Source organism: Lynx canadensis, chromosome C1, assembly GCF_007474595.2.
Source record: "Lynx canadensis isolate LIC74 chromosome C1, mLynCan4.pri.v2, whole genome shotgun sequence".
NCBI classification, from domain to species: Eukaryota; Metazoa; Chordata; class Mammalia; order Carnivora; family Felidae; genus Lynx; species Lynx canadensis.
The window spans coordinates 154,356,494-154,381,781 of NC_044310.1; the positions used below are offsets into that span (position 1 = coordinate 154,356,494).

Sequence of the window (25,288 nt, forward strand, 5' to 3'; positions counted from 1 at the left end):
GCTGAGAACTTCCCTGAACTGGGGAAGGAAAAAGGCATTGAAATCCAAGAGGCACAGAGAACTCCCTTCAGACGTAACTTGAATCGATCTTCTGCACGACATATCATAGTGAAACTGGCAAAATACAAGGATAAAGAGAAAATTCTGAAAGCAGCAAGGGGTAAACGTGCCCTCACATATAAAGGGAGACCTATAAGACTCGTGACTGATCTCTCTTTTGAAACTTGGCAGGCCAGAAAGAATTGGCACGAGATTTTCAGGGTGCTAGACAGAAAAAATATGCAGCCGAGAATCCTTTATCCAGCAAGTCTGTCATTTAGAATAGAAGGAGAGATAAAGGTCTTCCCAAACAAACAAAAACTGAAGGAATTTGTCACCACTAAACCAGCCCTACAAGAGATCCTAAGGGGGACCCTGTGAGACAAAGTACCAGAGACATCACTACAAGCATAAAACATACAGACATCACAATGACTCTAAACCCGTATCTTTCTATAATAACACTGAATGTAAACGGATTAAATGCGCCAACCAAAAGACATAGGGTATCAGAATGGATAAAAAAACAAGACCCATCTATTTGCTGTCTACAAGAGACTCATTTTAGACCTGAGGACACCTTTAGATTCAGAGTGAGGGGATGGAGAACTATTTATCATGCTACTGGAAGCCAAAAGAAAGCTGGAGTAGCCATACTTATATCAGACAAACTAGACTTTCAATTAAAGGCTGTAACAAGAGATGAAGAAGGACATTATATAATAGTTACAGGGTCTATCCATCAGGAAGAGCTAACAATTATAAATGTCTATGCGCCGAATACCGGAGCCCCCAAGTATATAAAACAATTACTCATAAACAGAAGCAACCTTATTGATAAGAATGTGGTAATTGCAGGGGACTTTAACACCCCACTTACAGAAATGGATAGATCATCTAGACACACAGTCAATAAAGAAACAAGGGCCCTGAATGAGACATTGGATCAGATGGACTTGACAGATATATTTAGAACTCTGCATCCCAAAGCAACAGAATATACTTTCTTCTCGAGTGCACATGGAACATTCTCCAAGATAGATCATATACTGGGTCACAAAACAGCCCTTCATAAGTTTACAAGAATTGAAATTATACCATGCATACTTTCAGACCACAATGCTATGAAGCTTGAAATCAACCACAGGAAAAAGTCTGGAAAACCTCCAAAAGCGTGGAGGTTAAAGAACACCCTACTAACGAATGAGTGGGTCAACCAGGCAATTAGAGAAGAAATCAAAAAATATATGGAAACAAACGAAAATGAAAATACAACAATCCAAACGCTTTGGGACGCAGCGAAGGCAGTCCTGAGAGGAAAATACATTGCAATCCAGGCCTATCTCAAGAAACAAGAAAAATCCCAAATACAAAATCTAACAGCACACCTAAAGGAAATAGAAGCAGAACAGCAAAGGCAGCCTAAGCCCAGCAGAAGAAGAGAAATAATAAAGATCAGAGCAGAAATAAACAATATAGAATCTAAAAAAACTGTAGAGCAGATCAACAAAACCAAGAGTTGGTTTTTTGAAAAAATAAACAAAATTGACAAACCTCTAGCCAGGCTTCTCAAAAAGAAAAGGGAGATGACCCAAATAGATAAAATCATGAATGAAAATGGAATTATTACAACCAATCCCTCAGAGATACAAACAATTATCAGGGAATACTATGAAAAATTATATGCCAACAAATTGGACAACCTGGAAGAAATGGACACATTCCTGAACACCCACACTCTTCCAAAACTCAATCAGGAGGAAATAGAAAGCTTGAACAGACCCATAACCAGCGAAGAAATTGAATCGGTTATCAAAAATCTCCCAACAAATAAGAGTCCAGGACCAGATGGCTTCCCAGGGGAGTTCTACCAGACATTTAAAGCAGAGATAATACCTATCCTTCTCAAGCTATTCCAAGAAATAGAAAGGGAAGGAAAACTTCCAGACTCATTCTATGAAGCCAGTATTACTTTGATTCCTAAACCAGACAGAGACCCAGTAAAAAAAGAGAACTACAGGCCAATATCCCTGATGAATATGGATGCAAAAATTCTCAATAAGATACTAGCAAATCGAATTCAACAGCATATAAAAAGAATTATTCACCATGATCAAGTGGGATTCATTCCTGGGATGCAGGGCTGGTTCAACATTCGCAAATCAATCAACGTGATACATCACATTAACAAAAAGAAAGAGAAGAACCGTATGATCCTGTCAATCGATGCAGAAAAGGCCTTTGACAAAATCCAGCACCCTTTCTTAATAAAAACCCTTGAGAAAGTCGGGATAGAAGGAACATACTTAAAGATCATAAAAGCCATTTATGAAAAGCCCACAGCTAACATCATCCTCAACGGGGAAAAACTGAGAGCTTTTTCCCTGAGATCAGGAACACGACAGGGATGCCCACTCTCACCGCTGTTGTTTAACATAGTGCTGGAAGTTCTAGCATCAGCAATCAGACAACAAAAGGAAATCAAAGGCATCAAAATTGGCAAAGATGAAGTCAAGCTTTCACTTTTTGCAGATGACATGATATTATACATGGAAAATCCGATAGACTCCACCAAAAGTCTGCTAGAACTGATACATGAATTCAGCAAAGTTGCAGGATACAAAATCAATGTCCAGAAATCAGTTGCATTCTTATACACTAACAATGAAGCAACAGAAAGACAAATAAAGAAAATGATCCCATTCACAATTGCACCAAGAAGCATAAAATACCTAGGAATAAATCTAACCAAAGATGTAAAGGATCTGTATGCTGAAAACTATAGAAAGCTTATGAAGGTAATTGAAGAAGACTTAAAGAAATGGAAAGACATTCCCTGCTCATGGATTGGAAAAATAAATATTGTCAAAATGTCAATACTACCCAAAGCTATCTACACATTCAATGCAATCCCAATCAAAATTGCACCAGCATTCTTCTCGAAATTAGAACAAGCAATCCTAAAATTCATATGGAACCACAAAAGGCCCCGAATAGCCAAAGGAATTTTGAAGAAGAAGACCAAAGCAGGAGGCATCACAATCCCAGACTTTAGCCTCTACTACAAAGCTGTCATCATCAAGACAGCATGGTATTGGCACAAAAACAGACACACAGACCAATGGAATAGAATAGAAACCCCAGAACTAGACCCACAAACGTACGGCCAACTCATCTTTGACAAAGCAGGAAAGAACATCCAATGGAAAAAAGACAGCCTCTTTAACAAATGGTGCTGGGAGAACTGGACAGCAACATGCAGAAGGTTGAAACTAGACCACTTTCTCACACCATTTACAAAAATAAACTCAAAATGGATAAAGGACCTAAATGTGAGACAGGAAACCATCAAAACCTTAGAGGAGAAAGCAGGAAAAGACCTCTCTGACCTCAGCCGTAGCAATCTCTTACTCGACACATCCCCAAAGGCAAGGGAATTAAAAGCAAAAGTGAATTACTGGGACCTTATGAAGATAAAAAGCTTCTGCACAGCAAAGGAAACAACCAACAAAACTAAAAGGCAACCAACGGAATGGGAAAAGATATTTGCAAATGACATATCGGACAAAGGGCTAGTATCCAAAATCTATAAAGAGCTCACCAAACTCCACACCCGAAAAACAAATAACCCAGTGAAGAAATGGGCAGAAAACATGAATAGACACTTCTCTAAAGAAGACATCCAGAGGGCCAACAGGCACATGAAAAGATGTTCAGCGTCGCTCCTTATCAGGGAAATACAAATCAAAACCACACTCAGGTATCACCTCACACCAGTCAGAGTGGCCAAAATGAATAAATCAGGAGACTATAGATGCTGGAGAGGATGTGGAGAAACGGGAACCCTCTTGCACTGTTGGTGGGAATGCAAATTGGTGCAGCCGCTCTGGAAAGCAGTGTGGAGGTTCCTCAGAAAATTAAAAATAGATCTACCCTATGACCCAGCAATAGCACTGCTAGGAATTTATCCAAGGGATACAGGAGTACTGATGCATAGGGGCACTTGTACCCCAATGTTCATAGCAGCACTCTCAACAATAGCCAAATTATGGAAAGAGCCTAAATGTCCATCAACTGATGAATGGATAAAGAAATTGTGGTTTATATACACAATGGAATACTATGTGGCAATGAGAAAAAATGAAATATGGCCCTTTGTAGCAACGTGGATGGAACTGGAGAGTGTAATGCTAAGTGAAATAAGCCATACAGAGAAAGACAGATACCATATGGTTTCACTCTTATGTGGATCCTGAGAAACTTAACAGGAACCCATGGGGGAGGGGAAGGAAAAAAAAAAAAAAGAGGTTAGAGTGGGAGAGAGCCAAAGCATAAGAGACTGTTAAAAACTGAGAACAAACTGAGGGTCGATGGGGGGTGGGAGGGAGGGGAGGGTGGGTGATGGGTATTGAGGAGGGCACCTTTTGGGATGAGCACTGGGTGTTGTATGGAAACCAATTTGTCAATAAATTTCATTTAAAAAAAATAAATAAATAAAACAGACTCAAAATAAAAAAAAAAAAAGTAGCAAAGAAAAGGACAACATAGATCCTTTGGGACTGCTATGCATCCAGGAGATAGCTAAGAATGTATATATTTCCCTACAAGCCACATAGGTGTGATAGTAACGTTGTAGCTGATACCACTCCTGGAAGCTGCCAAAATCCTTCTAAAGATCTTTGGACTGATTCTCTCCTTTGGCAAGAGGTTTGCAAAGGGAAGTATCTGTGAGCTATGAAGAGATCTAGAGGGAAAATGCTATACTTCATAAGAATCGAAATACCTCATTTAGCATTCTTTAGGAAAGTCTTTAGTTCATAGACACTTTGCAGGGAAGATTGTTTCTTGATGTGTTATACATATGCTTCCCCATACTAAGTGATAGTTACAATATACATGCCTGTGAAATGATCATCTCACAAGAATTACAGTGTTTAATAAGAGTAGAAGCCTATCAATAAGTCCCACTCATTCATTAAACAGCTTGGTGTTGAATATCTACTGTATGCCAGACCCTATTCCAGGTGTTTGAGATATATGAATAAGCAAAATAAATGCAAATTCTGTTCAGAGACACTCCTCCATAGGATTTTGCATTCCTACTTGTCTTTCTGAGGATGCCAAGAATGCACTGCTCTTTACATGGGCTATTTCTCAATGTTTGTAGGAAGCAACCTTGAGGGGTGGGGTTATGTCTCCTCCTGGGACAAAGAACAAGATTGCTTACTGAATGCTAAAAACCAGTGGGTTCCCAAGCTCAGTAGGCCTTTGGTACAATGCAGACCTACTATGTGTGGCATTTCTGTGATCCCTGTGTATTGCTCCTGGGGACAATTTGGGGGACACAGAACACCAACAGAAACATGATGCTTATGTTGTTTGTTGTGCTGTGAACAGTAAAGTGTATTTCAGACCCAATAGTCTCGTGTCTTTTGTCCCCCATCTGTGAAACATCAACAGGATAACTTTTTAGCTTTCGGGTAAAATCAGTCCCACACGTGAAAAATCTATACCCTCATTCCACTTCTGTTCTAGCGTGCCTGGCTTCAGTTCTGTCTTGCTCTTACATTTTAGTAAAATTTTAGAATTCTTCTTGCTTATTTCTGCTCCTTGTCTCAGGAAGCCATCAACTGGGCCTTTTTTAGCTTTTGTCTCATCACCACTACCACCAAAAAGAGAAAAATTATCTGTCTTACAACATGCCAATATATTATAAAATTTCATAGGAATTTAATAAATCTTGAGCAACGTGACTTTATTTTTATAGGACAGTCACTGCTCTAAGGCAAAGATGACAATTTAAATACTAAGAGATAGAATCATTTTGTAGATCTGTCACTGATGGACTGCTAAAGGCAGGAATTTCAGTCACATTTTTGCTGGAGGTCAATACTAATTAGTATTTTATCAGCAGGATTTCTCTTTCAAAATCATTTTATAATATTCAGGTAACTCTTCCCCCTACCAGCTACTTGCTTTTTAGAATTGGACTTACAAGCTCATTCTTGATGGATTGTTTAGAAGTTTATTATGATGCCAGGGTTGGTTTGTTAGGTTAGATCTTCTGATATGTAAAATATAGCATATTTCAAATGGTTTCTAATACAAAAGTTATGTGTACCCTCAAGTTATAAGGGCAATGTGTCCTCTTTGCAATACATAATTTTTTTCACTGAAAAGTACCCTGAGAAAATAAAGTGACTAGCAGGGAGGGAAGGAGGGAGGGAGGGAGGAAGGAAGGGAGGAAGAGAGGGAGGAATATGTATTGACCCTGAAGCTTCAGGGGAAAGCTGTTAAATGTCATCTTACCATTTAAAATTAAGGAAAATATATTTAAGAAATGTAAATACTTACTTAGCCCAGAGTTCAGTTATTCATCCATCTAATTTGTTAAACAAACACTTATCAACTAAGTCCTAGGTCTAGGTGCCCAGCTGTGTGTTGTGTACTGAGAGTTCCCCAGGGAGTAAGATATGGTCCTTGTATCCTAGATGCTAAGCTGGTAATGAAGTAGAAACCCACACTCATGATATCGGTACCAAGGCAGGGATGACCTGGAGATGTGTAGACAGAGCACTCACCTCCTCAACCTCATTCTAGAGGGTCTATGAAAGGCTATCTGGAGTAGACATTTTTATTTTTCTATTAGATATTGGGTAGTAATTCTATGTCAGACATTGTGCAGAATTCATAGTTTTAAAAAAAATGTTAAAACAATAAGGGCAATATTTAAAAAAGCATATTCTCAATCAAAAAATATGTACATTTATAGGGGTGCCTGGGTGGCTCAGTTGATTAAGTGTCCGACTCTTGGTTTTGGCTCAGGTTGTGATCTCCTGGTTTTGTGGTTTCGAGCCCCACGCCAGACTCTGCACTGACGGTACAGAACCTGCTTGGGATTCTCGGTCTCCCTCTCTCTCTGCCCCTCCCCCACTCATGCTGTCTCTGTCTCAAAAAATAAATAAATGAACTTTAAAATTATTTTTAAAGGTACATTTATAGAAAAAAATCATAGTTAAAAGTTTTTTGGGTTTTTTTGTTTTGTTTTGCTTTGTTTTTTGATATTTACCAGCCATCTCAAATCACTCACTGACTTCCAAGAAACAGAAGGCACCTCAGTAACCCCAGCTGCCTCCTCCCACTGCCTTCCCAACCTCATCTTTCATCCCAATTCTAAAGTCCTACATCTCTTTTTTAAACTTAGATTTCTGACATATGGAGCCAGTAATACAGCACTGATGAATTTCTTCCTTTTATGTTTCTCAACGATTTGGATTTCTATTTGAGATAAATATAGTAAAGGCTTTTTAGAGTAACATATTTTTTTTTAAATGCTTCCAGATTTTATCCTTCCTGGCAGAGGTCAAAGTTCAGTGTATAATCTTTGATCCAGTGTTGCTCTCCAGAATGACTGGATCTTAGAAAAGTTTTGTTGCTCTTATTTTTGACGGCTCTGTTTTGTTTTTTGTTATTGTTAAGTGATGTTCTGACCTGGATTACCATCATATATTAGGCTTTATAGGACTATATTATTTGACCAGATGAAATACTGTGTGGGAAAGTCACTGAGCAGGTGGAAAGTGCCGTTTAATTCTTCCAACAGGAGAGGCTCATGGTCGTTTTGAAAAAACGTAAAGAGCAGAGAAACAGGTTAGCAGAGCTAAAGAACAGCAAATGTCTCCTCTGTCATTGTGTGAGAATTTTAATCAAATGGCCTGCCTCATGCAGCTTTATTTTGCATTGAGATATTCCATGTCCCCAAAATATTTCTCCGATGGTGGTAATGAATTGCATTGCCCTCTCCGTTGTAAGAGTACGGGTATTCTGCAGAGCCATATGGTTCCCATTTATTTTAATGTGTCTTTGACATCAGGAGAATTGCTGAGACAGCAGAGGAAAGTGCTTACATCTTGGACTGCAGCCAGAACTACGATTATTTATGTGTAGTAACGAGTACCTTTTTTCCCAATAAGAAACAGTTTGGTCTTAAGATGGTATCCATGTTGAGATTTTAATGAAATGGGAGTGTAAATTTATATATTTTGGAAATGACTGTTACTTTAGTAGTAGTGAAATGTGTTTCTTAAGCATGAAGTTTTAGGGTTTAATTGCACGTATGAGAAATTAAGGAAACAAGCTGGGAAGTAGGCAGTCCTTATTTTCTCACTGATAATAAAGGAACATGCTTTTTATTTGGTTTAACAGCATCACCAAGATAGTACCCTGCATATGTAATGTTTTCCATCTGTGATTCTTAAGGCTTTTTACAAAGGTAATTATTCCTGGTAATATTCCTATGAGGGAGATAACATAATTCTGAAAATATTAATGGAACTGAGACGCTCATGGATGTAATATGTACAATGGATTTTAGCAATTATTAGAATACATATTTTTAATTGATTACTTTATTTAAAAATTTTTTTCTTAAATATTATTTTCCAGGTCCAGGGACAGGATAATCATGTTTTCTGTAATTCATTAGTAACATAATATGCTTACAATAAAGAAATACTCTTTAAAAAGAAGACAAATAAATACCTGAGTAACAATATATGTTCCACATTCTCCATGTGTGAATGTTAACATTGACTCTGTAGAAATCTTCAAGATTCCTTGGAAAATTTTAATATTATCTAAAGAAAAGTACATAGGATGAAAAGAGAAAAGATTTAATTTGATGAAAATTCTATAAAAAATAGTTCTTACCAGTAATGTCAGGTGACTAAATGAGTTTCTGGACCAGGGGGAAAAATATTCCCAATTTTCAATCTGCTTTGAGCAAAACTGAGCAGAATACAGGGCCTAGATTTAGCAAACACTTTCATATCCCATTGTGTTTCACATATGTTACGCGTGGATTTGAATTCATAAATTTTATTTAAGTGATGTACTCTATAACAACAAAGTTGAACCAGAAGAAAAACTGTTTGTCCAACAGAGAATTGAAACAACAAAATTCATGATATGAGTTACTGTAAATTTGAGGGATTAACTTGATGAAAAAGGAAAATTAGAATGAAAATCAGTCTATCACTCAGTGGTATTTTTTTAAATTTAATTTTATTTCTTTTAATTTACATCCAAATTAGCATATAGTGCAGCAATGATTTCAGGAGTAGATTCCTTAGTGCCCCTTACCCATTTAGCCCATCCCCCTCCCACAACCCCTCCATTAACCCTGTTTGTTCTCCATATTTATGAGTCTCTTATGCTTTGTCCCCCTCCCTGTTTTTATATTATTTTCATTTCCCTTCCCTTATGTTCATCTGTTTTGTCTCTTAAAGTCCTCATATGAGTAAAGTCATATGATATTCGTCTTTCTCTGACTGACTAATTTCACTTAGCACAATACCCTCCAGTTCCACCGACGTAGTTGCAAATGGCAAGATTTCATTCTTTTTGATTGTGTGTGTGTGTGTGTGTGTATACACACATACATATCACATGTATGTATGTGGTATATATACATACCATATATATACTATATATACGTATATATGTGTATATATGTATATATACATACCATATATATACATACATACATACCACGTGTATGTATGTGCTATATATACATACCACATCTTCTTTATCCACTCATCCATCGACGGACATTTGGGCTCTTTCCATACTTTGGCTTTTGTTGATAGTGCTGCTATAAACAGGGGGGTGCATATGTCCCTTCGAAACAGCACACCTGTGGATATCCCATGGATAAATGCCAAGTAGTGCAATTCCTGGGTCATAGGGTAGTTCTATTTTTCGTTTTTTGAGGAACCTCCATACTGTTTTCCAGAGTGGCTGCACCAGCTTGCATTCCCCATTAAGTGGTATTATTTAATCTCTAGTTTAATCTAAATATGTTCTAATTTGGCAACTCACCATCCCCCATATCAGTCGTGCTTTCTGTTGATGGCTGGGGCACTCTGCAGTCATAGCACATTTGCAGTAGAATGTCAAATTAATGCAAGGGGGGCGTTAAGTCAACTATATATTAAGATTATATATAAAAGAGGGGCACCTGGGTGGCTCAGTCGGTTAAGCCTCTGACTTCAGCTAGGTCATGGTCTCCCAGTTTGTGGGTTCAAGCCCCACATTGGGCTCTGTGCTGACAGGTTGGAGCCTGGAACCTGCTTCAGATTTTGTGTGTGTCTCTCTCTCTACCCTCCTCTGCTTGTTCTCTCTCTTTTTCTCTCTCTCAAAAATAAATAGAACATAAAAAAAGATTATATATAAAAGAGAACATGATTGATTTCTTTTTAAAATTTTTGACCCTTCAATTTTTCAATTTCAATTTTATAACTTTAAAATATAGTATTTATTCCTTATATCCAACATATATTAGAACAAATGATTTCTTCCTTTTTTTTATTCAGAAGAATTAGGGGGAAAGCATAGGGGATATCTTTAATAAAATGGAAATGTGTGCATAAAAAATAGCTAGTTCTGAAAAATGATCACTCTTTGTTAGTTAATCATTTTAATTATCAATGACATCAAAGCTGGGAGGTCAAAGTTTATACCCAGACACAGTTTTCATATGCGGCATCCTAAATTCACATCAGAATCTTGGGTGGTAAATCTTACATTTTTTCTATGCTGAGAATTGCAAATGGATGATTATGCTGTTAAAGCACCTCTGTAATGTCAAAGCCAGCTTGCAGTGTCTCAGCAGCCTGGGTTGTAGCTGTCTGGAGAGGTTCAGGAGAAAGCTTGTCCCCTCTGTGCAGCTCTCTCGTTTGCTTGTGTGGCCGTAGCTGACAGACTGAATGGACGACGACGTGACATGCATGTTCATGATCCAAAACAAAGCTTTAGTCATCCAGCCCCAAGGGTCATCTTTTTATATTATTTCTATTTTTGCTGATTTTTTTATTTGTTTAAATGCATATGCAGTATTTGGATAAATCTTGACAGAAAACTTCTTACAGTCTTATATGAGAGGGTTTTTGGTTTTATTTTGTTTTTGCAAACTGGTGACTTAAACAAAAGGGTGTCATCTTGAATTTTTTAACTTAGAAGCTGCAATTCACAAAAGACATTATTAGTCTCGAGGGCAATGCACTGCGAATATTTCCAACTTAATATTAGAATGGAAAATTTGTGCAGCTAAATGATTAAACTACCTAATCTTGCCTAAGAATTTTAAAGCTTTTCCTTCTCTACAGAAGGACTGAAATCAGAATGATGACTGATTTTTATGTATGTCTATCATATTTTATATGGTGTGGTCTCCTTGTCCCTTTATTAGCACATGGATTGTTTGGTTGGTTTGCGATGGGGAAGAGTGACATTTAGAGCCTAAAGAGAGAGATGTGCTATAATTTGAAAAGCATTTAGAGCTATCATCCACTCTGTAGGGAGCCAGATACAAACTTGGATTTGACATCACAAGCATCACTGTAAGTGGGAGCTATTTTTCCTTGATTTTTGTGTTTGAATGCTATTTCATAGTAAAAGGGCAGTAATAAAACGGGGAGGAAAAAAACCATGATTTTCTGTCTCTTTGGAGAATTCTGATATTTTCTTACATTTCCTGACTCTGTCTCAGTTCTGATTACTTCTTTGGAAATGCAAAGCACTTCAGTTCCAAAATATTGGGTGTATCCCAGTATTGTCTGTCCAGTGTTTGGGAGAGTCTCTCTATTTTGTTTATAACTCTGTGTGTGTGTGTGTGTGTGTGCATTATATCCTTCAAAACTGAGTATAAAATAACGTACTGAATATACAATAATGTAACACTGATTTGGCCGTAGATAATAGATCACTTTACATCCCATACTTGAGGTAATTTGGATTCTGTTCATGGTTGGAAAGAAAATATCCCCAATTAGTCTTTACTTTCATTTTGCCTCTCATTCACTCATGCCACACGGTATTTCCTTATTATCAATCTTTTGGAGTTTCTCCCACTTGAATGATTTACTACTGCCCTAAATACATTACTTGAGCAAAAAATTGAAAGATATGGGGCACCTGAGTGGCTCAGTCAGTTAAGGTCTGACTTCAGCTCAGGTCATGATCTCATGGTTCGTGGGTTCAAGCCCCTTTCAGGCTCTGTGCTGACAGCTCAGAACCTGGATGCTGCTTCAGATTCTGTGTCTCCCCCTCTCTCTGCCCCTCCCCTGCCCACTCTCTGTCTCTCTCTAAAATAAATAAACATTTTAAAAAGTTTTTTTTAATGATGAAAGATATGACTAAGGCAAGTATATTCAGAAAACTTGAGGATGTAACTTAAAAGAATAAAAGGGTAGAATTAGAAGAAGGAAGGATTGCTTTTAATAGCAAAACAGACTTCACTTTCAAAGAAACTACTCCTGGGGCGCCTGGGTGGCGCAGTCGGTTAAGCGTCCGACTTCAGCCAGGTCACGATCTCACGGTCCGTGAGTTCGAGCCCCGCGTCAGGCTCGGGGCTGATGGCTCAGAGCCTGGAGCCTGTTTCCGATTCTGTGTCTCCCTCTCTCTCTGCCCCTCCCCCGTTCATGCTCTGTCTCTCTCTGTCCCAAAAATAAATAAACGTTGAAAAAAAAAACAAAAAAACAAAAAAACAAACTACTCCTATATTCCTTGGCTGTTGGATTCATTTTCACTCTTGTGGTTTAGGGTCTGAGACCATGTGGTTGACACCTGATCAAGAAAGGCCAACCTGGACAATCATGTCAAGCTGTAAAGTACAGGAGAATATGATCACAGAACATTTACAGAAGTCACTTGTAAAGGTTAAGGACATATTTTTTGTAATCTTAATAACTTTAACCATTGGAAATTGATTTAATATCTAAGCTATTAGGATAATTTTTTATATAAAATATTTCTGATGAGACCGGATTTTTCTGTTTGTAAGCTAGGTTTCATGACTTCATAACTGATTTGATCTTGATTTGTTCCTCAAGAGGTAAGAAGCAATATGCATACTTTCAGAATCCCTGATTAGTTTGCTGTGTATGTTTCTAAAAACAGGAGTTTTTCTTGCCCAGGACTTACCAGCTAAACAAGTTAATTTCAGTAATCTCATTTTGCTTAGACTAAATTCCCCCCAAATAAATGAAAAATAAACACAATATATAGACTTACAGATCATCTGGTATTTTCCTTCTGAGAATAGTGCATAGGAGAGAGAAGTATATTATTGAATTTAGACCCAAATGGTAGAATTAATATTTTCCACAGACTGGACCACAAACTCTCAACTTCTGTGTACTAAATTTAGTGCCAGAAAATATAATTCTGTTTATTGCTCTCTGCATTTCTGGCTATACCAGGGCTTTGCTGATAGTTGTTGACACTACAAAGAACAAGTGCCTTGTGAGGGTAACTAGTTTGCTGTTCAAACATTAGTTCCACGGGTGCCTGGGTGGCTCAGTCATTTAAGCATCCAACTTTAGCTCAGGTCATGATCTCGCAGTTGGTGAGTTCAGCCCTGTGTCGGGCTCTGCGCTTACAGCTCAGAGCCTGGAGCCTTCATCAGATTCTGTTGTCTCCCTCTTTCTCTGCCCCTCCCCTGCTCATACTCTGTCTCTCTCTGTCTCTCTCTCTCTCTCTCTCTCTCAAAAATAAATAAACATTTTAAAAAATTAACAAAAAACAAACAAACATTAGTTCCAGAGTGGCTGCCCAATAGTGGAATCAGTAGTCTAAGATCTGGTCTTCAATTTTTCAGGCCCAGACACGTGATGACTTCTTGCATGCATAGAAGGCAATCTCAGATGGAATAACACATCTAACCACATTCAGAAATGACTGACTTATAAATCTGAAACAAATTTGATTATTTTCAGCAAGAAATAAAATTAATGAGTCAACTAGATACTCTTGTTGATCTGAAGGTGTATTCCAATTTGTATGAACAGGTTCATTTATAAGTGTGGAAATGAAGCAAATTCAGTTGAATTTTCTTAGAGCTTAATTTGATTCAGTTGTGATACCTTGATATATTGATCAAAACTTATTAGTTTTGGCTTCCATTTTTAATCCACTCTGTTCATGGACTCTTTATATGATTTATGGTACAGATTATTTTATTTTACCTACTTACATTCTCATCCTGGAATTGTGAATTAGGCAATTCTCCAATTCTCTTCTCCATTCATTTCCAAAGCATTACTTTAGGAAAGATAGCTTCTGCAGATAGCTAACATCAGTCACTCTGTGCTGTTTATTCCTTTAGTTTACCAAGATCAATATCATCTCCATTATATGTGATCGTTGTACAGTAACCAGCATACCCTGATGGGAACCATAGTGGTGTTCTCAGGAGCTGGGTCTTGTGCAGCACACAGAGTACTGTTGCATTTAGACGCTGAGCTTCAGGGTGGTAACTGTGAATAGGATAAAAGGAAACAAGTTTAAAGACACCAAAAAAATTAGTGTGTATGAAAATAGACTAATTATTTTTCAAAGCAGTAATGAAAGACACCTTCTCCCTTTTTTTATTCACTCTTGACCTCACAGTGGTAAAGTAAATTCTGGACTCTGTAGAGACACAAAGTAGAGTTCAGTCATTCTGCAAAGGGCACAAATTACTAGGTAGGCATATGAGGGAGGTTTCAGATTCCCTAAGGCAGATGTGCTGAGTGAATTTGGCCTGTTTGTCCCAGGCTTGAAGAACACACACTCTTTTTTTTATGACTTCATTTTGTGATGTTAGTCAAATTGGAGCCTGGAGGCAGGAGATAGCCCATAAAGGCCCATTCTAGTGCTCCAATTCAATCATCAGAAGAGAGACGTGGGTGGCTCCTATATCCAGGAAAGCTACATTTAAAATATCTCCCAGGAGGCTGATCTTATAGTATTTCAAAGCCTTTCTTTTTAAATATATCCATAGGCGTTTCGATCATTATTTTTACGGTGCTATTTATAATATGCAAATTCTAGAAAAAGGATAAGCACAGGTTTGAATTATAAACCCCCATGGATAGGAACTGACACCAATCCAATCCTAACACACTTTGACAATGTTAGCAAAGCCAAGAGCCCAGGTGAAGGGACTCTACAACCTGCCACGATTGTTATCCTGGAAGCCTTAGAAAATTGTCTTTTTGGAAAAAAGTAATCTGGCTTTTTAGGAAATGGTAGATTCATATCACAATAGATCCATCCAGAAGACTGGAGAATCCTTATAATCTAAAAGTCTAAATAAATGTTAAAAATGAAATTTGTCTAGACTACCATGAATTATATTTTAAAGATTAGTAATAAAATCACCAGAGATGTTTATAATAATTATTTTAAAGAGTTCATTAAAACCTTTTTTTTTTAATCTGTAAATTCATGGCCTTGAAAGATAATGTCTCAGGGCATCATTTAATAATAACAAAAGTGAAAAAGGTTAAAGGCTATCACCCAAAACCAGAGGCTCTTGCCTGCTGTAAGGTGGTGACAGATGAGCCTGTCAGATAGGGTGGCAGATTACTAGTCAGGTTGCTGAATTTTTCTTTCTAGGGTAATCTTTTACATTTTGACAAATTCTTCCCTGTTTTGAGATGATTTAAACATACCGTTATGAAGCAGATCAGAGCTTCTAAATCAAAGTTGAAAATTGTCTCTGCTGGCAGGAGTACAAATATGTGCAGTGAACATGTACATACATAAATGGGAAAATTGTGTACACGTTTGAAAGTATTTGCTTTCTGGCGGTCTCCTGTGGAGAAGTAGAACAGTAGAGAAGAGGGGGAAGTTGGGAAGATGAAATTCTTGCCCAAATGTCATTATTTCTCTTACTCTATAAACTTCTCAGTCTGTTATTCTGTCTGAGTTTCTCATCACTGGAAATGGAAGTTCCGTGTGGGCAGGAATCACCATGTGGGTTTTTTTCACCAATATATCCAATCATCTGGAAAGTGCCTGGCACGTAGTAGGCCCTTTGTTTATATTTATTGAATAAGTCAATTCGTGAAATGTGATTAATCATAACAGCCTCTCTGCATTTGGTTTGAATGTTTTAAGGTGGGGGGGAGGGTATGAGGCAAAGGAACTTGAACCCTTTTGGAAGAAGATTCTTAAACAAATGCAAAGTGATATTGTAGTCCCTTTTCTTTCATTGCTTACGCAACCTTCCAAATCAAAATCATCTTTGAAAGCAGCAGCAGTTGACATCTACCAGAAGTAGTATGACACCAAGACTCAGCCTTGTTCAACTCCCTGGACCTTGGAATAATAAATTCCAGCTTCACTTCTCCTTATATGACTTTGGCAATGTTATTAACCCTTTGGTGACTTGGTTTCCTCAAATGGAGACACAGGTAATATCAACCCAAGGAGTTGTAAGGATAAAATGAGATAATTCATGGGAAGCACTCCATAAATGTTAGCTTATATTACTGGTGGCTATCCAAGGATTTTTGCTCAGTGCATTGTTTCTGTCTATTTGTCTACCTGAGCATGCATATTAGTTTCCTAAGGCTGCTGAAACAAAGTTCCGCTAACTCAGTGGCTTAGGACAACAGAAATTTCTTGTCTCACCATTCTGGAGACTAGATTGAAATCAGCGTGTTAGCAGAACCATGCTCTCTCTGAAAACTGTAGCTTTCCTTGCATTTCCAGCTTCTGGTAGCCCAAGGCATCTCGGCTTTTTGCAGTATACTCCTAATCTTTGTATCCACCTTCACATGGACTTCTCCCTGTCTCTTTACATCATCCCTCCATGTATGTGTGTTTAAATTCTCCCTTTTTATATGGACACCAGTTATACTGCATTGACACCCACCCTAATGACCTTACCTCAACTCGATCACCTGTGTAAAAATCACCTGTGTAACCCTAATAAGGTTACATCCTGGGGTGCTGAGCGTTAGAACTTCAACATATTGGTAGGGGAGTAGCTGAAATGATCCCTAAGAGCATGATTCTGTATTTTTCTCCTCAATTCAGTGTACTTTTCTTTCTGCAATGGAGAAATATCATATAATATGGCACCAGATTGGGGAATTGCTGGTTTAAGTTTACCTTTTCCACTAACTACCTACATTGAAAAAAACTCAAATTCTGCAAGTCTGGGTTACTTTATAAAATAGAAAGACGGGGTGAGATGATGTCTAGCATGTCTTCTAACTCTAAAAAGCTCATGTTTATAATGTGTGCCTCTCTTTTTCTCAACTATGGTATATATCTCAAACTTCCATGATGCTTAATGCATCTTGATGTCCCCAACTAATAATAAAGATTCTAATGTATTTCATAGCCATTTTCAATTGCCTCAATGTACACTTATATTAAAATCCTACTGTCTGTAATGCTAGTTAGTAGGGTTCTTATCAGATGAAAACTTTGTTAAATTTAGCTTGTGAAAATGTCTTAATAGTGCCAGTAAACCTTTTTTGTAAGGTTTTTATTGCTTTTTAAAATTTTCTAAAATTCATAGACATTTTTTTGCCAAGTGCCCTCAATATCAAAATAATATCCAAAATATAGGAGTTTGTAGTATGTCTTTTCTGATTATAGTATGATACAACTCATGTGAAGAACCACAAAATCCAAACTTAAGATGCTAGGGGAAATAAATTAAATTCTGCCACTGACTCACAGACTATTGGCAACTTTCCTGAAAGTTTGCTTAGACTACCATTATAGAGGACTTAAAAGTCTACTCCACTATAGCTGGAGGAAAATTTAAGAAAGGAAATAGAAATCTGTGCCAGCTCTCAGATAGAACATTTTTAGTGTCTCCCAGCCAGAAAGGGTTGACAATAGATTCAATAGCATCAAATGGCATTTTTTAATTCTTCACCTCATCTGAAGACTGCTGCCCTAGGTGTTCACTGAACTGTTTCTTTCTCTTTCAGCTTCCTCCATCCTCAAAAGGGAGAAGCGGCTAAGGACAAAGAATGTGCATTTTAGCTGTGTCACCGTGTACTACTTCACCAGGAGGCAAGGCTTCACGAGCGTGCCCAGTCAAGGGGGTAGCACCCTGGGCATGTCCAGCCGCCATAACAGTGTGCGCCAGTACACTCTTGGTGAATTTGCAAGAGAACAGGAGAGGCTCCACCGGGAGATGTTGAGAGAACACCTCAGGGAGGAAAAACTGAACTCTTTGAAACTAAAGGTAAAAAAAATCATTAGGAACTCACTTTTTGCAAAACCTTATAACCTTACCTTGATTTGGTTGAATTAACCATTTTCATATTTATATTCATTGACCAAACTGGACATTTTACACAACAGACTGCCTGCTAAGGCTTTTTTTTTTTTCCTTTTATGCAAAAAACAGTAAAGTGTCTTCACTGCAAACAATGTGGAAAACTTACCTGACATCATTTATTCATTCATTCAATAAATATTTGTTATTGTGTGCTACTAGGTCATGCACCCTCTACTGGGGTTGGGGCCAAATGGTCTCAAAAATAGATGTGGTCCCTTATCTCCTGGAACTTCCATATTAATAGGAAAGAAAAACATCAATCATGTAAACAAAATAAACTCACAGCTTCATTAAAAGCTGTAAAGGAGAGGGGCGCCTGGGTGGCGCAGTCGGTTAAGCGTCCGACTTCAGCCAGGTCACGATCTCGCGGTCTGTGAGTTCGAGCCCCGCGTCAGGCTCTGGGCTGATGGCTCGGCTCTGGGCTGATGGCTCGGAGCCTGGAGCCTGTTTCCGATTCTGTGTCTCCCTCTCTCTCTGCCCCTCCCCCGTTCATGCTCTGTCTCTCTCTGTCCCAAAAATAAATAAAAAACGTTGAAAAAAAAATTTAAAAGCTGTAAAGGAGAGTTGCAAGGGGTTCTGAAAGTAGTAACAGGGAACTGATATGGTCCAGAGGTCAAGGAAGGTTTCTTCAAGGAAGTGACGACTGAACTGAAATCTGAACAGATAACTAGGCCAAAGGGTTGGCAAGAGTGGTCCAGGCAGCAGGAAGAGCCAGAACTGCCTTGTGCCAGACGAAGCACAGTGAGCACACAAAGGCTAGTGTGGCTGGAGCAGAGACAAAAACAATAGATTATTCATGAAGTAGATTATACCTGAAGAAGGCAGGACAGGGCCTTGTAGATCATGCTAAGGCATTTTTTTTTTCTCTTCATACTAAGAACATCAAAAGTCATCCAAGAGTTTTAAGCGTGGGTCAGGGTACAGAGTGGTAGAATAATAAGATCTGGTTCGTGCTGTGATGTGAGTATAGTTTGGGGTTAAGGGTTGCCATGTTGGTAGGGGAACATACAGAGTTAGACCAGTTAACAGGCTATCACAGTAGTTCAGGAGAGATGTTGATAGATTAGCTAGACTGATGGTGGGAAAGATGAAGAGAAATGGACAGAGGGAGAAATTTGGGGAGTAAAATCAACAGTTCCTGATGACAGACTGGATTTGAAAGGAAAAGAGGGGTATAGTCAAGAATGATTCCTAAATTTCTGGCTTACAAAACTGAACAGGTTGTGGGTAATAGTACCTTTCTCTATGACGAGGGTATGGCAAGGAATCCGGGAAGTGGAGCAGGTTGGGGCTGGGATCAGAAGGGAAGAGGTAGATAATGAGATTATTTTGGGACATACTGATTTTTGAGAGGCTTTTGGGTCATTAAAGAGATGTCAAAGAGGTGTCCAGGCCACATTAGAGATGAAGTGGAGAGAAACATAGCTCAGAAACTGTCTTTCATCAACCAAGACAATCTTTAAATATGTGCTGATCCATCAGCCTATCAATATATAGGAAATGCTCTCTCATCATTATCTAATGACAAAGGAAATCTTTTTTAGGTAATCCAGGATACTTAACATAAAGAGCCTCTTGTTAAATAGCTGAAGACCATAAGCACACCTGCGTTACCTGTACCTTTAGTTTCCAGGCGCAGAGGTGTGCTGTGTGTTTTAAAATACCTTGTTTGGGGCGCCTGGGTGGCGCAGTCGGTTAAGCGTCCGACTTCAGCCAGGTCACGATCTCGCGGTCCGTGAGTTCGAGCCCCGCGTCAGGCTCGGGGCTGATGGCTCAGAGCCTGGAGCCTGTTTCCGATTCTGTGTCTCCCTCTCTCTCTGCCCCTCCCCCGTTCATGCTCTGTCTCTCTCTGTCAAAAATAAATAAACATTGAAAAAAAAATTTGTTTTAATAAAATAAAATACCTTGTTTTTATGTATTCTGCAATTTGTATATCTGCCTTGTTCCCAATTGTATAAGAAGGCATTTGTTCAAATTAACCTAGACACAACCCTAGCCTAGAGTATGTCTCTATTTCCTTTGATGGTATTTTTGACAAGTTTCACTGAAAGTCCCTTGGGATCTTTTTTGGTAGCAATCTGCTATTATTGTTGTTTTTCATGATCGCTTTGCATATAGCTTAATTTAATAATAATTCTAAATTTTCTTCTGAAATCCACCCTCTGCCTTTCTAACCTACTGCAAACCAACTCTACACCCTCCTCAAAGAACAAAGTCATTCTCTAAACTCAAACAATACTAATGGCTGCCATTCATTAAGTGATTTTTATTTCCCAGGCATTCTATAAACATTATTTAATTTAATCTTAACAAAGACCCAGCGGGATAGGTAAATTATGAGGCCATGTGTACTGAAGAAAAAGAAGCACAATGATGTTAAACACTGACTCACTCAATAGAAAATCGGTTATATTATCCTGTTACTTCCTATTCTAAAATTAATTGATCACCCCCTCTAGGCATTGGGAAAGACAATCTCTGTACCTATAGGGAGTCATACCTTTCTAGAGTTTGGTACTGTGTGAAGTGGTTTTTAACAGCTGGGAGACTATAATTCTGAGAACCAAAAGATTTATTATGGTGAACTTTGAGGCACATTATACCTGTGATGAATGTTAGGAAGAGCCACACACCCACAGGAACCTTCCATATAAGGCAGTAATTTATTCTGATATTATAATTTATATTCAGCTGCTTTTATGCTGTTTTCTTTACTAAGCTGAAGAAGAAAAGAAGAAGAAGAAGAAGAAAAAGCATCCCGCTATTTATTCATTTTTTAAATTTTTTTTTAAAGTTTATTTATTTTTTTTGAGAGAGAGACAGAGCAAGGGTGGGACCAAGAGAGAGAGTGAGAAAGAAAGAATCCTAAACAGGCTCCACACTGCCAGTGTGGAGCCCAGTGCAGGGCTTGAACCCACAAACCATGAGATCATGACCTGACCCAAAATCAAGAGTCAGGCACTTAACTGACTGAGCACCCAGGCACCCCCATATTTCTTTTTTATTGTTCTTAGTGTTGGAAGTTGGAGAGGCAGTCATTCGAGTGGGTGTTATGGCAAGCCAAGGTTTGTCATTGGTAAGTGAAAACATGCAGATTTCCCTTTTGGTGAAGATATAAAAAGAAGATATTTGGATGTCATTGCTCCTTTCAGATGAATACCAGGCAAAAAGATAATGGGATTCTAAGGCGATCTCATCATAGCTTCATTGTACTGAAAATATTTAGAAACTCAGAACCATACCACATGAACCTAATAAAAGACTATAGTAATGTGGACTAGTTTGCTAAAAAAAAAATCTGAGAAGAAACAGTTGTATACTTTAATTATAATTCCTCTAGTATATTAAGTTTTATGATTTTTAAAATATCATCAACTATATTTACCTAAGGTTTGGCTATCCCAAATCTAAAATTAGCTATCCAAAAACATTAACTATCCAAAAATTTCACTTTGGTACTTGGAATTTCACTTCTAATGTATCATTTTGTCTTGAAATATTAATATCTCTAAGGTAAGTAACAAAATAAGTGTAGCTAAATTGATTCCATTATTTTGACTGGGGCAGCAGGAAGGTCCCTGGCACAGAGAAGGACTGAAAAAGGAAAGTAAGGATTGTTAAAGACAAACTTCAACTCTGGCTTTGACTGGAGGTGGTTCTCTGTGAGGAGCAGCAAGCTGGCTATTGAGTGAGGACAGAAAAGGCCCATCTGACAAGATAAACATTTCCCAAGGTCCTCTCCATGGAGACCAGATAAAACACCACAGGAAACTCATTGGACCTGGAACTGGGTAGTATCCCTTTTCCTTATTTGAGAACCAACAGCCTAGAACAGTAATGAGAAGTTCTCCCTCCACTGTGCCTCATGTCTTTACAGGGTGTTTCTCTAGGTTCCAAACAGAGAACCCACTAATGCAATGACACCTCTTCCAATGGGGCCTTAATAGTGAAAGATCAGTAAACAGAAACACTCACTACATACTTCTTGATGTTCTCTTATAATAAATATTTTGGAAGCAGAATAAGAATAGGAATTTAGTTTTTCCTTGTAAAACTGATTCTTATTTAGTAATCCATCTCTTAATCAAATTATAAATTAGACACGTTGGGAAATAATATATGCAATTAGATTTGTAGAACACATCCGATTCTGTTTGGGGGTTCAAGCGTCTTTTTTGGTGGTGGTGGTGGTGCTCAAAACATTGTCAAAAAACCATCAATACACAAAGCTGATTGAATAAAATGGTTGTTCCTAGAAGAAATAACTAGTTTGAGATTTCTGCATTGCAGAGAATAGTCCGTCTTCCCTGTCAAGCCCATTCAAACATGTCATACTCTTCACAGTAATCAAGGCAGTCATGTTAATACTGTACTCTTCCAAATTAAGTGCTTATATTTCATCATCTGCACCACATTGTTGAACAATTACATTAGCCTTTATTCCCATTTCACATGTATCTGTAAAATGCATTAGGCAGCCATTTATGTTTCAAAGAGCCTTGGCATTCCAATTGCCTCTGGGTTATATCTTACTGGATTCTACTACCTTGTTCTAGGAAATTTAATTTAGCTTTCACAGCTTTGACTGGCTTCTCTTTCTCAATGTTTTTCCAACTTTGTTCTTTTTCTCCTTTCTAAGATCAAAGGCCTATCGCTACTCTGGTACCATTTCCAGTTACTTCCAGGGGTTATATACTTTTCTCAATTTTTCAGTCATGTGTTCCTTGAGTAATGCTTGGTTGTATGCTCTCTTTCTTAAAAAAGAAAAAAAAAGTTGCCAGTTGATAACTTCCTTTAATAATCAACCTTTTAAAACTATTTAAATTTTCTTCATCCCAAATCTCATATTTAAGGCTGGGCTTTATTCACTTAGTGACTTACCCATGCAACATAATTCTCCCCCCTTCACCTCCAGCCTTGTTCCTCATATCCCTTCAACAGTCTCATGATTTACTAACCTCTAGGTAAATATCCTACATGCTCTGGAAGATGTAAAGGATTGGGGGGTTGTAAGAAATGGTTGACATAGGCTATTATCTCAAGTCTATAGTTTCTAAATTTTTGGATATGTCTTTAACCACATCCTGGTTCTATAGTTCTCTATTAGATGAGTCAGGGTCTGCTGGCCATGGTATATTTTAACTTCATTTATCCTTATGGAACTTCACTGTTAGACTCCGTAGAACTTGCTCAAGAGCATACTTAGTGCCAGTGCTTCCAGAATGTATCCTTAAATGGAGCCCTGCTCCAACACCAAATGAAAAACTTTGATACCTGCCAAACACCTGTTGTGTCATGTGCACAACCTATTTTAACAAGTACAGAAAAAATATACCTAATCAAAGTGATGGAGACTGACAGACTGGGCTTCAGCTCTGGGCAAATGCAATACATTAAAGAATATGTTCTTTTAAAATACTGCTGATATTTTAACTTTAATGGAACAATTAAGCATATGTAATCAAATCTTTATATTCTTCTTATGCAATACACATTGATCCTCTGGTTCAGGAGTAATCGATTTAACAGATTCTCCTTATCAAACTATGAAATGCATCCAGTGGTGTGCTAGAGCCACAAAAGATGCTCACTGAGGTGTATTGTGCATACATCTTCCCAATAGTAGTTTAAAATCAGCCATGATGAGACTATTTACACCATGGGACTTGACAATCACAACATATTAGAACTTTTTTTTTTTCCCAGAGACATCATTGTTAAATATCTACCAGCACACTGCTGGATTCATTTGGCTTAATAGCCACCACTAGAAGAAGCAATGTTGATCTAAACCAGAAAGGGGGATAATGGAACATATGAAAGTTTATGTGTCTTGTATGTTGATATTATCCTCCTTTCTGGTGATTTTTGTGGTGGTACATAAGCCACAGACACATTGTGAATCCAGGTTGTTGAATTTCTTATAGGCTGAGACAATAATCAAATCTTCCTGGTTCTTTGAGGGCATAATTAAATTGGTTCCAATTTGCCACCTGCTGTTAGCAACTAATGAGCAGAAGAATTATACTATAGGATTTGACTGAATATCAAAATAACATGAATATTTCTCTTTAGTTTGCCAGAGAATTAGTGACTACGTTGTCTATCCAACTCATACCGCAAAACCAAAATTCTTTCTATCAAATATATGACCAGTACAAAGCCACTTACTCCACATCTTTGATGCCAAGAGCACACTGCTTTTTGAGATAACCAATTCTATTTATCCAGCTATAATTGTTAGAAAGTTCTTCTTTACATTGACTAGTATGCTCCCATCTAATTCTATCTTTTGACCCTAATTCTGCCCTCCAGGCACACAGAATAAATCCTGTCCCTGTTCTCTAAACTCCAAGTGTTTGAAAGCAGTAGTGATGAATATGCAAATGTTTGACAGTAGGCTATGTGGGCTCCTTGTGTTTCAGTTCTATAGGATTAAACATCCTTAGTTCTTTCTACTAATCCTCCTAGGGCATGGATTTCAGAACTTTTATGAGCTCGGTTAAGTTCTCCTGGATATAATGCTGTTTGTTAATGTCTACCTCAAAATATGGTACTTGATCTGGACATTGTACTCCAGATGGGATCTATCTGGTGTATAGGAATATGTTATAATATCCTCTCCCAAGTTAGGGATGCCCTATCCCTGAGAATACACTAAAAGATACAGTAGCTTTTTAGACCTTGATCAATTTGTTTGTTCATATTAAACTGATAGTAAATAAAAGAGCAACAAAAAGCAAGAAAACAAACAAAGCCCAGGTAAACCAATTCCGCTTCATCCTGTAAATCAAAACTTTATACATCTCCAGGGCAAGAATTCTCTTTACTGCTGAACATGACCTGTGATCAATGAAGTTTGTTCTTTAATTTGAATAAACTTCATCTTGTCATACTCAAATGTGATAAGCCTACCCCTTAGTCTTCATTCAAGATATGACTTAATGGGAATGCAAACTCGTGCAGCCACTCTGGAAAACAGTATGGAGGTTCCTCAAAAAACTAAAAATAGAACTATCCTATAACCCAGCAATTGCACTACTAGGCATCCAAAGGTGTGCTGTTTCAAAGGGACATAAGCACCCCCCTGTTTATAGCAGCACTATCAACAAT

The 25,288-nt window shown here is 37.9% G+C and overlaps 1 protein-coding gene across 1 annotated transcript in view; it reads left to right on the forward strand.

The window, feature by feature from the left end:
* CSRNP3 (cysteine and serine rich nuclear protein 3) overlaps window positions 1–25,288 on the forward strand; it is a 210,885-nt gene that overhangs the window by 173,392 nt on the left and 12,205 nt on the right. The window contains exon 5 of the mRNA XM_030327183.1: window positions 17,820–18,079. Within this exon, the coding sequence (XP_030183043.1) occupies window positions 17,820–18,079 (260 nt within the window). The remainder of the gene's footprint in view (window positions 1–17,819; window positions 18,080–25,288) is intronic.